The sequence below is a fragment of the Anoplophora glabripennis genome, unplaced genomic scaffold, assembly GCF_000390285.2.
Source record: "Anoplophora glabripennis isolate ALB-LARVAE unplaced genomic scaffold, Agla_2.0 scaffold1069, whole genome shotgun sequence".
NCBI classification, from domain to species: Eukaryota; Metazoa; Arthropoda; class Insecta; order Coleoptera; family Cerambycidae; genus Anoplophora; species Anoplophora glabripennis.
This window is the reverse complement of record NW_019417143.1, coordinates 96,542-109,867: the sequence shown is the minus strand read 5'-3', so window position 1 is coordinate 109,867 and position 13,326 is coordinate 96,542. Positions and strand designations below refer to the sequence as shown.

The following is a 13,326-nucleotide window of genomic DNA, read 5'->3' as shown; positions in this document are numbered from 1 at the left end:
TAGAGATGTGTAGTTCGTGAACGAATAGTTGAAAAGAACTATTCACTTCCAACGAACTGAACGAACTGTTTCATCATTCTTTCAATGTATAGTTCGTTTTGAACTGCGAACGTGCGCGTGCGTCTAGCTAGATTATACTATGTTCATAGGTTGAAACCGAAACCGACCGGTGATGCGATGAGGATCGTGCTACTGTCGCTGGCTACTGGAGATTTAAGAATTGAGAGATGTATAGTTCGTGAACGATTCATTTCGAACAAATTATTTCAGTATTCTAAAAACAAACCATTGCCGCTGCCGCTGTCAGGTGTCGATGCTGAGCTGAGCAGCTCATTCGTGGTGGGGAAGATAGGTAGTAAAATTGAGTCAAGGCAAAAGAACTACAGTTCATTTCAAACTGTAAAAATGAACTATTCTTTGAAGTGAGTAGTTCACAAATGAACTATTCAGCAAAGTGAACTGCAACGCCCATCTCTATAACATAACCTCATTACTTATTTGAGGCTGGAAATTTGTTGGGTTGGTACTTCCGAACTTCACGAAGAAATTGACGAAAATTAGAACATGCTCTAATTCGTCAAGAACTTGATGAATAAATTCAGGGAGACTTCTCCATGAATAAATTGATGAAGTTATTTGACAGCTGATTTGGTGCATTACATATACTTGTCCAATTTCTTGATGAAGCGACATCATGAATTAATTGATCAATAAATGGTCAATGTAAAACAGCTATAAGAAAAAATTTGGGGTACCTCATAATCTTTTTTCGAATAGACATAGACACTAGACTATCACACGATTGACATGACGTATGACGTCACTTATGAACTGGAAATGGTGGACTAAACCTAGAAATAATTGCTTTATGTAAAATTTTTTACTTGACATTTATTAAAATAGGTTTCTCAACAATGCCGACCTTAAACTACACGTGTTCTGAAAACTACATAAAGTGTACAATGTTGTGAATAGTGTCAATTCTAGTGTTGTGTCTTTTTTTCTCAAAAACTAGGTTCGACTGCACAAAAACAACTAGATTCGTGTTTAGCACCATCGAGGGAAAATTTTGAGACGGTTCGGTATTTTACGTTTTACGGTACCTATAGTAAATAATAATTACCGTCTTAACATACATAAACATAGTGAAATATGTTAATCACCATTTGCTGAATCGTATCAATCCTGCGTAACTGATTATTGTGTTAATTAACGAAATCGCATTTTATTTTCAACTTACAAAGTGCTAGACATTTCAGTTTGACTTTGAGATTATCATTACCGTAAGTATACTGTAGTCAGCTGTTGATTGGCCGTATACACATGCGCTTTGCAACACCAACTTCTACCAACAGCAAAAGCGTCGTAGCCATTTAATCTTAATCTGCAAGGAACCGAGTTGTTCTGTACGTAGTGCGTTTGTGATATTACTTCTAGGTACTCTTTTTGATTTAATCAAGTTCCCTCGCCGCGCTTAATCTGCAATGTTTCAAAACATGTTTCTGTGTTATAATTTAAAACGTGTGCATAACAGACTGTGGTAACTATCAAATTGTTTTAGTGAAAAATTCGTTTTTGATGGTGAATTTAGAGGTTCTTATTGTACACTTTTTGGTGCCTACAATTTTGTATATTTTATGAACACTTAGTTATCAATTGCATACATTTCCTTGTTTAGTCATTTAAATAAGTGACAATAAAACGAGCGCATTTAGTAATCTCTGAATTAACTTGTTAGTAAAATTTACCTACCATTCTGAAAACTCAATAATCCAACCTAATAAATTTTACATGTACCTACTTATTGAAGGACAATAATAAAAACTAAACAAAAGCATTTTACTAAAAGCGAAGTACTACATACGTGACTTCAACAGCACTCCTACTATAACTTGTTAGTGAACAGGTACCTAACCTACAGAAAAGATTAAGGAACAATAATTAATTAATACAATGTGTTGAAATCAAACTGGGACAATATTTGATGGCTGTGGCGGTCCCTAACTGCCACTCGAGGGTGTCCATGTCCGTCTCCATGAGTTTAATGCAGGGTACAGCTGGTCCCACTGCTGGAGGACAGCAAGGGGGCCTGCACGGTGCTCAGCCTTACTACCATCCGCAACATGCTGCAGCTCCGGCTCATACACAGGAACAGGTTCAACCAGACCGCCCCATCGGATACGGAGCGTTTGGAGTTGTTTGGTAAGTTTCACTATCTAAATAAAGCATTTTATTAGCTACCTATGTCTTTTGTGTACTAAATGTTGTTTACCTAGAACAATACAGGGTGTTTCATAATCTGCGCATCATTTTAAGTAAAAAAGTTCATATAAATTCATGTCCGTAAATGCTTTGTTACCATGGTACAGGGTTTTCAAATTTCAATAATTATTCTGTTCCGAATATTGGTATAGTTCTTTTCATACTTATAATATACATAAAAAATGTCAAAACCTGCCGGTAAGTGTGCTAGGGGGAGAGTAGGGCAACACAATTTTTAAATGTCTGTAGAAAATAAATGTTATAACAGTTAATTTATTTCACAAATCATAATGCTCTTATCAAATACACTCATCTAGATAAATTGAATACAAAATTAATGAACAATAGAGTGATTATTAATCAATAATTACATATTTTGTCAGGTAGGTATTCAATTTACAAGTTGCTCCGCTTTACCCGAGGTGGGCGGGGTCTTGATTCGCCGAACGTGGGTCCTGTGTTGCCGACATGTATAAATATTCTCTAAATTTAAATGTTTAAATTTAAATGTACGTTTAAAATATTGAGTTATGTTCTGAAAATATAAGAATATGCTGAATTTGCATACTTATATTTATTTAAAGAATAATTGCATTATTCCGAGCATTATTCACTTTATTCTTGAAATGTATGTTGTACAATACTAACTCGCCGAAACATTTGACAGCTGGGCTGGCAAGAAAACAGATTCTGAGCATCTCTCTAAAGGCGGGTATCCACTTGTGGCAATGCTCCGTAACGTAACAACGAACATGTTACGGCCTGTTGCAAAAGGTGACACGGTTCGCTGCGAAAGTATGTGTGGTTTTGGTCGTATCATTTTTTCCGTAACGTAACAAAATAAGGTTACGAGATGACATAGGAACATAAACTCGCAGTATGAACCTGACTGCAATAATGGATTCGTCACTGCAATTGCAGTTAGCAGCAGCGTCATATATTTTTATTCATTATACAATTTTGAAGAATAAGAAACGGAAATCTCCGTAAATCTTTTCTTTACTCCACTCCATGGCACAAACATAGAAAAACATGCTTTTCCTAGTTACTGCAGAAAACAGACTGACCCCAGACCATATAAAAAATACTGGCGAAACAAAAAATAAGAAAATCACACGTGCAATAGGCAACGTTACGGCCAAAAGGGTAACCCCGTCTCAATATGTGGCAGAAAGTACTGTTGCATTCCTTTGATGCGACGACTAAAAACCGACAACTGATGGATCGTCCCGGATTAGTTACGCGTGTCAAATTTGTTACACGTATCATGCAACAATTTTCCGTCTCCACTAGCTGTAACGTAACATGTTCGGTGTTACGTTACGGGGCATTTGACACAAATGGATACCCGCCTTAAGACGTACGTTGTTCTCAATATCCTAATGACAGATGACAGACAATCAACAAATAGATACAGTGAACTTATTACTTTAAATTTCTGATATCTCAGTTTGCGCGGTACAGGGCAGGAGTTGGTGCTGTAATACTGTGATTCTTATTTTTTAGAGTAGAGTTTTGAGTAGTGTGATTTTTGTTTTATTGCAAGTTTTTTATAGGGTAACTTTTGTAATTCACTGCAATTGTTTTCAATTTATAGCCATTGTGTAGTAGTGTCTGTTGTGAATTGTTTTAAGGGTGACTTAAATATTATATTCTGTAAACTTTGCCTAAATATGACCCTGTTCCGCTAAGCAGACAAGTATTTACGACCCCGTTTTTATCGTTATCGGCAATATTAAAGAGTTTTTTATTTCTACAATATATATGAAAAGAAAAAAATTACAATTATCTTATGATCAACCAGTGAGATTTATTCAGTAGAAAATGATTATTACATGTCCATCTTCAATCCTGATTGGATAGGTGACAGTATCGGACTATATAAGGGAACAGAAAAAAAAAATACGAATATTGGTAAGATTTTCTTACTATGATGTCAGACGGATGTGAAGTTATCCACATTTACATTTTCTAGTAGGATTAGAATCGATAAAGTCGTCGCTTAAAAAACTTCATAAAGAAAAATCATTGCTCTTTTATAATGCCTTTGACTGTTCGATATATCGATAGATCGATAGCAAATAAAATTTCGCTGCTTTCGATCTTTCATTTTACCATACATTGAAAGGGAATAAGTAATTACATTAATTAACAGTGTTACATTCACTTATCAGCCCGTACCGGGGGAAGAAATGGGGAGAATTTCGTAAAAAAATTCGTTGCTTTGTTATAATGTGCCTTCGAGTTTTTATTTTACCATAGATCGACAGGAAATAAGTAATTACATTAATTAACAGTGTCACATTCATTTGTCAGCTCGTATGGGGGGATGAAATGGGGTGAATTTCATAAAAAATCCATGTTCCGTTATAATATGCTTTCGAGATTTTATTTTACCATAGATCGACAGGAAATAAGTAATTATATTCATATAGGGCCTCATCTTCATTTGTCAGCCCGTACGGGTGGAAGAAGTGGGGTGAATTTCACAAAAAAAAACCGTTGCTTCGTTATAACGTGCCTTCGAGTTTTCATTTTACCATAGATCGACAGGAAAGAGGTAATAACTTTAACTGTCGCACTTTTATTTGTCAGCCCGTATGGGGGATGAAATCGGTGAATTTCATAAAAAAATTTGTTGCTTCGTTATAACGCGCCTTCGAGTTTTTATTTTACCATATATTTTTTTACCATGTCCCCCCCCCACAGGCTGATATATGAATGTGACATTGTTTACTAAAGTAATTATTTATTTCCTGTCGATCTATGATAAAAGCAGCACACCCTTATGTATAAAAATGCTTATAAAAATTATTTGTTGATGTCTGTTAAATTTCTATACGTGAGTAGCTTAAATTATCTCTTCCAACAAAGTCTTGTAATGTTTTTGTATATGCCTGGGCCGTATTAAGGGCGGCAGCCACCCTTATGTATAAAAAATGCTTATCAAAATTATTTGTTGATGTCTGTTAAATTTGTATACGTGAATAGCTTAAATTATCTCTCCCAACAAAGTCTTGTGTGTTTTTGTATATACAGGGTGTAACGTAAAGGTTGGGAATAAATTAAACGGTGGATTTTTTATTTAGAAAAATAAATATTTGTCATATAAAGTTATGTTCTACGGGTTTTCTTTTCAAAGCTACAGGGCGCTAAAAAATTTCAAAAAGTTTAGTATTTTAATATCATTTTCAATGCAAAAGTCCATTTTCAATGCCTATTTGACCATGTTCGGTGGCTGAGTCAAAGCTTACTTCATAATGTTTTTGTTATTTTTATTTTCCAATGTTAGCAGTGGGAAAAATAAGTGGTGTATTTACAAGTTTTATTTACGGAAAAATTACACGAGCTACAAATAAAACGCAAGAGGGTAATTTTGTTTAAAATAAAAAGTTGATCATAAAAAAATATTAAAAAAATGTTTTTACCAGTGACGTACCACAATTTTGTTCTAAAAACATTACGGAACAATCCGTACGCACGCCACTGAGTAACTTACAAAGTCCATCTTTTTCCTGTTACTAGGGGATTATCAAATAAAGCTAATGCTAAAATTTTGTTCCATTATCTTATAATGTTCAAAAGTTATTGGAGAAAAACTAAATTTTTGGAAACTTTTTAGCGCCCTGTAGCTTGGAAAATAAAACCCGTAGAGCATAACATCATATGAGAAAAATTTGTTTTTTAAACCAAAAAATCCACAGTTTCATTTATTCCCAACCTTTACGTTACACCCAGTATAACTGAAGAGCTTAAATTATCTATTACTACAAAGCCCTGTATGTTTTTATACAAGGTGTTCCACCTAATAGGGATTCTTCTTTAACTCTGCAACTGTAAAATTTATAAAAAAATGGTTTTAATAAAAGTTGCCTGGAATCATGTGGGCCATGTAAAATATTTTTAGGTTTACAGTGTTCTATTTCGCGTGGGCGCTACATAGTTTTGTCATTTTAAATGGAACACCCTGTATATTATATTCCAGCTCTGGAATTAATTTATCCTAACCCTAATGAGCACGATATGCCTGCCGGTGATGTCTGGTTCCAACAAGATGGTACCCCTCCACATTTTCGTCTCGATGTAAGAAATTACCTTAATGAAGTTTTCCCAAATCGATGGATAGGTAGAAGACTGCCACCACGTTCCCCTGACAACCCCACTAGATTTTTTTTGGGGGGGTTATCTAAAAAGCATAGTGTATGTGAGTGAACAGACCAGACACTATCGAAGGATTGAAAAATCGTATAAGAGAACAAGTTCGAAACAACACCAAATGTTGTGCAATAGTTTGAACATTTGCTGTAATAAAATAAAAAGTAGTACTAAATTATTGTTTAGAAGGGCTATCTATTTATACTATAAAATATAGAGCGTCCTATTAAAAAAAATGTCGGTAATGTTAAAGGTCTCTCAAACATGGCTCAAAAAAATAGAAAATATTACAGAAAAGTGACAATCTATTTACTAATTGACCCGTTTAAGGGATTTTTTAAATTTCAACTGAAAAAAAATGTATTTTGTTCCATAATTTTGGGACACACTGTATACAGAGTCGCTGTGGCAAAGTTGATTTATTGCTAGAATATAATTGAGGCAAAATATTTCAAAATAGGTTCGGGTGCGGCGGCAAGAAATACACATTTTAAAAATTTGACTTATACAGGGTGATTCGTTTTCGGAGGGCTGACCAAAACTGTATTTTCTTAAATGGAACACCCTGTATTTGAGTGAATATTTTTTATATTTTACATGGAATTATGCAACTTTTTCGTAATTGGTACTGTTGATTGTCGAAGGACCTTGTATGATATGACTGAAGAAAACTAGCTTTTCTTCTTGCTTTCAATGGAACTTTCATTCAAAAATGTTGTTGAACATTGACACATGACATGTTATTACATTCTTGATATTATAAATAAAATTTCTATTCAAGGCTTCTTTGAAATACAGACATTCTAAGAAATATACATGTAATTTCCAACATACTCTCCCCGTTGAAAGGACATAATGAAATGGAGTTTAAACAACTAAACAATAAACTAGGAATAAATATACAAACTAGAACATTAATTCTGCAATGGACATAACACGGAATAAGAGATTCATTGCACTGCACTATCACTATTTTCTGTGATTTCTGTATCTATTGGCAATGGGCAGATTTTAGATATGGCTCGCTTTGTCATTCCCGATGAGGTGGAAGCCGTCACTACTCGTACCAAGTTGTCAGGATCACGATGAATTTGGCTTATTCGACCAAGTCTCCAATGGGCCGGTGGCAGCTTGTCATCTTTTAAAAGGACTAAAGATCCAACTTTAGCGTTTTGACATTGAACCTTCCATTTTGATCTGCACTGCAATTCGGAAATATATTATTTAGTCCAACGAGACCAAAAGTTTTAGAGGAGACGTTGCAGACGCTGATATAATGAAAGTTTTCCTTCGGGTATATGTTAAACGCTAGGGTCAGGCACAGTGGTAACAGCTTTTCCGATTAGGAAGTGTGATGGAGTGAGAGGTAGGTAATTGTTTTAGCTTGGTTGGATAATGGAGTTAGGGGGCGTGAATTTAAAATTCCTTCTATCTGTACTAATATACTATAAAACTGTTCATATGTTAACGCGGCATCACCCACAACCCTTTTTAAATGAAATTTGCAAGATTTTATGCCTGCTTCCCAAATACCACCTATGTTGGGAGAATATGGAGGTAAAAATATCCAATTAAAATTTTCGTTGACACAAGATCTCTCTACATCCTCCTCGTCTTTAATTAAAAAATTACCTAATTCTCGAAGTTCTGAATTTGCACCAGAATAAGTTCTACCATTATCTGAATAGAATTTAGAGGGCATTCCATGACGTGAAGCAAAACGGCAGATGACTTAGTAAGTTTTGTAAATTTTTGGGACGGACTTGAAAGCAAATAATACAATCTCTATTTTTTTTTAAAGGTTTTGACCGCCAATAGGCCAAAAACGTTCTCTGATTGATGTACATTACGCTAGCGTAGCCACTTCATAAGGCCACAACCTAACCATATCTAGAATTTGTAGCTAATTTGTTGCTAATTTGTTACGCCATTCTCGATTTTGTAGCTCTTGCCGTTTTCGAGAAACAATGGATATTCTAGCGTAAACTTACGCTAGCGTAGCCACTATACAGGGTGGTCCGAATTTTATGCAGGAAACTTCTAGGGCAGATAGATCTCTTTAAAATAATATGTGTTTGGCTTATAAACATTGGTCTGGAACAACCCCGTTTTAGAGATACAGGGTGTTGAAGTTGTTAAAAAAAATTGATTTTTTGTTTATATCTCCGGAATCTATTAACCGATTTCAATAAAATTTGGTACAGATAATGTATGATAGTAGGCCTTACATTCCCAAAAATATGAGCTTTAAAGATTTAACCAGTGGTGTACAACTGGACAGGGGTCACCCTTTTTTTACAAAAAAAACTACGCCACTGCATTTTCTACAAGTTATTATAACGGATTTATATTCTAATGCACAAAATACGTAAAAAAGGTAACTTGAATTTTTTCCCTAAGATTCGCCGTTTTCAAGTTATTCATACCAATACAATCCCCTTGTGCAGACATTTCTACCCATAATATTACAAGAATATTTATGTTTATGGTATAAAGTAAGTGCAATTTGTAAGTACATCAACAAAATTCTTTACACTTGTTTCCACATCACCTTAGTTCCTTACGCATTTTAATTTCCCCTGGAAGCCTAACCCACTATATTTACAAATAAGGACAACTTAAATCAAAATAATAATAAATGTACATTTACCAAAGGCGAAGGGTAGTGAATTTTCACAACCTGCATATTTGGTCACAAGAAAATCCTCATGAAATTCGTACAAGATCTTTTCAACACGAATTTTCTGTAAACGTGTTCGGAATAATTCGCAATAAAGTTTGTGGACCTTTCTAAACCCGTCTAAATTCCCAGTCATTTCTAAACTTTCTAGAAAACCATCTATTTGAATTATTAGAGGATGTTCCATTAAAGCCGGATACAATGCATGGTGCTCCTGGGCATTCTGGGAGAATAATATAAGAATGGCATAATTAAAATTATTTGGGTCGATGGATAGGTAGAAGACTAAATGCCAATGTCAACCATAATTATGCAGAGGGTTCAGAGTCTTGGCCAGCCAGATTAACATATCTAAACCCCCTGGACTTCTATGTTTGGGGTTATCTCAAATGTAAAGTTTATTCTACTCCAACAGATACAAGACCACAACTACTGCAACGAATAGAAGACGAGTGTAATACAGTTGTTGTAAATACGTAACGTTAATTTTGTTTCTTGTTTAGTTGCTGCTGCTTGGTAAATATATTTTTATTATTATTTTGATTTAAATTGTTCTTATTTGTAGAGTATTAGGCCCCCAGGGAAAACTAAAACACTCCAGGAACACTACCTCACAGGTGGTGTAAATAATTTTGTTGATGTGCTTACAAATTGCACTTACTTTTAAGCATAAGCATAAATATTCTTGTAATATTATGGTTAGAAGTGTCAGCCACAAGGCAAGTATTGGTTTGAATAACTTGAGAACGGCGAATCTTAGGGAAAAAATTAAAGTTACCTTTTTTACGTATTTTGTGCATTAGAATATACATACGTTACAATAACTTGCAAAAAATGCAGTGGCGTTGTTTTTTTTGTAAAAAAGGGGGTGACCCCTGTCTAGTTGTACACCACTGGTTGAACCTTTAAAGCTCATATTTTAGGGAATGTAAGGGCTACTATCATATATTATCTGTACCAAATTTTATTTAGATCGGTTAATAGATTCCGGAGATATAAACAAAAAATCAATTTTTTTTAACAACTTCAACACCCTGTATCTCTAAAACGGGGCTCTTCCAGACCTATGTTTATAAGGCAAACACATATTATTTTAAAGAGATCTATCTACCCTCGAAGTTTCCTGCATAAAATTCGGACCACCCTGTATAGCGTAGCAATATATGCCACATATATCTCGGCATATATTGCTCCGATCGTAATACATTCAACGTGAGAATTTGTAGCTAATTTGTAGCTTTCGGATAGTGCAACCGGAATTATCCGAAAAGCCACCCCTAATTCTCAAACTGCACCCCTAACGTTCTGAAAAACGTCCATTCGATAAAAACATCAGATAGGGATGATTAAGTTGTAGCATATTTTGTTACTAATTTGTAGTTAATTTTTAACACTGAGCCCGATTTTGTAGTTATAGCCGTTTCCGAGAAACAATGGATATTTTGGCCCTAGTGTAGCCACTGCTACATCTCGGTCTCTATTGCAACAATGAAAATGAATCCAACGTGATAATTTGTTGCTAATTTGTAGCTTTCGGTAAGTGCAACCGGAATTATCCGAAAAGCCACCCCTAATCCCCAAACTGCACCCCTAGAGATCCGGAAAACGCCAAATCGGTAAAAATGTTACATATGGATGATTAAATTGTGACATATTTTGTTGCTAATAATCAAGTGGCTTCGACGTGTACACATCTCACTTTTTACTTTAAGCGAATCGCACGAGATTTTTTGTATCTCGAGTAAAGTTTGCAACTCTTAATGTATAAATCTATATAATATAGTGTATAGTTTATGTACATGTTGGTCTTTTAGAGATATTAAGAAAAATTCTTAAAAAATTTTTTTTTTCAACACAAGCTTCTTCATCCTTACAACTTGTTAAAAGATCATCGCAATACATATCCCTTTTTATAATTTTGCTAACAATGGGATACATATCTTTGAATTCAGCTGCTATTTCAAATAAACACCGAATAGCAAGAAAACTTGATGAATTTTCGCCATACGTAACAGTATTTAACTCATAGTGTTGATGCTTTAAACTTAAGTGGACTGTATTTTTGATTTGTTTTCGGCTGGTTCCTTTTGCAGGGAAATAATACGCACCTTGTGGTATGTATTAAGTATATTAACGAATGTTATTATATAAGAGACAGAGCATGATGCACCTCCCTCGCTAGCTAAGATACTACTGCCCCGCGGACTGAATTAAGGCCTCTACAGAGCGGACTGGGGAGAGAAGTGCCTATTGTACAATATTACAGGGTGGCAAAATAAAACGGAACATGCCCCCCGGCTTGAAAGGACATGCTTTCAATTGAACTTACATACAAGTAATTAAGAGTAAAATGAGTTTGTCAAAATAAAAGAAATATTCATGCACAATGCACTAACACATTGCTCTGCTTTTGTTCACAACACTATCACTCACTATTAGACATCTCGCCGTAGTGGACAGATTTTGGCAAATGACCTCTTGAGAGTGCCCGAAGACGTCTTGATGGTGGCTACTCGTGTGATGTCATCTTTCCCTGGATGGAGCACCACAATTCGTCCCAAGGACCATCTCAAGGGTGGCTTGTTGTCATCTTTGATGATTACCAAATCGTTGATGCGAAGATTACTATAGTTAGACTTCCATTTACAACGTTGTTGCAGTTCTGTGACATATTCCCTGGACCACCTTGTCCAAAAATGTCGTTGCAATTGTTGCACATGTTGGAAATGTGACAATCGGTTAGGGTTGACATGAGTAAGGTTTTCGTCAGCAATCGACGTCATGACTCCCGATAATGAAATGTGCAGGAGTGAGAGGGGTAAAGTCGGATGGATCAGAGGAAAGAGGTGTGAGTGGCCTCGAGTTCAACACTGCCTCAATTTGTGCGAGAAGCGTGTAAAATTGCTCAAAAGTCAAGCTGGCATTGCCTGCTACGCGCAATAGATGAAACTTTGTCGATTTTACACCAGCCTCCCAGAGGCCACCAAAGTGTGGTGAATACGGTGGTATGAATGACCAAGAGACACCCTCATTTTCGATAGAAGCAGTTAGATTTAAAGAATTGCCTTGTAAGAATTTGCCAAATCTGTTAATATCAGTATTTGCGCTGAAAAGTTGGTACCGTTGTCTGAGAACATTTGAACCGGCTTTCCCCGTCTAGTGATAAAACGTCTTAAAGCAGCGATAAAGGCTTCTTTTGTGAGGTCGGACACTAATTCCAGATGTATTGCAGTAGTCAAAAAACAGACAAATAGAGCTACATAACATTTGGATGCCCTGCAGCCACGTCCTTTTTTGTCCTTTAGTAGGAACGGTCCAGCATAGTCTACCCCTGTGGTAAAGAATGGTGGAGCTGGGTTCAATCGGGCTTTAGGTAGATTGCCCATGATGGGAGTTATTGTCTTAGGCTTAGCTCTGAAGCACCTTACGCATTCATTGACAGTTTTACACGCTAAGTTGCGTCCTTGTATTGGCCAAAAGGTTTCGCGGAGTACCGAAAGTAAAAGTTGAGGCCCGGCATGTAACATTTTCTTATGTTCTCTGATGACCAAGAGCTTTGTGAAACGACATTTAGATGAGAGAACGATTGGGAATTTTTTTATTATAACTGTAATTGGCATTTGCTAGTCGGCCACCCACGCGTATTATGTTGTTTGAATCTAAGAAGGGGTTGAGTTTAAATAATTTACTTTTTCGATCTACGAGTTTCTTATTCATCAAAGCTTTGACCTCGTCGGGAAAGATTTGACGTTGACTTATTTTTATTGCGCATACGGATGCCGCCTGAATTTCTATAAACGCTAAATCACCACGATTTCGCTCCGTTTTTGGAAGAAGATTTGATTTGAATCTTAAACACCATGCCAAAACACATTCCAATCTAGTAAAATCTGAGAAGTTTTCGAAACTGAAATCGGGCATCTCTACACCAATTTTGTGTACTTGTACGGAACGTTTCATTTCCGGTAACTCAGCTTCTGTGCCATGTGATTTAGGCCAGGACTGATCGGATTTTATAAGCCAATCTGGCCCATGCCAGTAAACCTTGAGAGAAGGTAATAAATTAGGTTTAATACCGCGGGTTACATGATCAGCAGGATTGTCTTCGCTTGATACATATTTCCAATCTGATGATTTTTTTTGTCTTGTATAATTGCTATACGATTTGAGACACATATTTGGAGTTGGTTTGGAGAAGTATTAATCAAGCCCAAGACTGTCCTAGAGTC

At 35.8% G+C, this 13,326-nt stretch overlaps 1 protein-coding gene across 1 annotated transcript in view; it reads left to right on the top strand.

The window, feature by feature from the left end:
* The first annotated feature begins 1,361 nt into the window (after positions 1–1,361).
* The window catches only part of LOC108913424 (serine/threonine-protein kinase NLK), a 102,211-nt gene continuing 90,246 nt past the window's right edge, over positions 1,362–13,326 (top strand). The window contains exon 1 of the mRNA XM_018718973.2: positions 1,362–2,202. Within this exon, the coding sequence (XP_018574489.2) occupies positions 1,985–2,202 (218 nt within the window). The 5' untranslated portion in view covers positions 1,362–1,984. The remainder of the gene's footprint in view (positions 2,203–13,326) is intronic.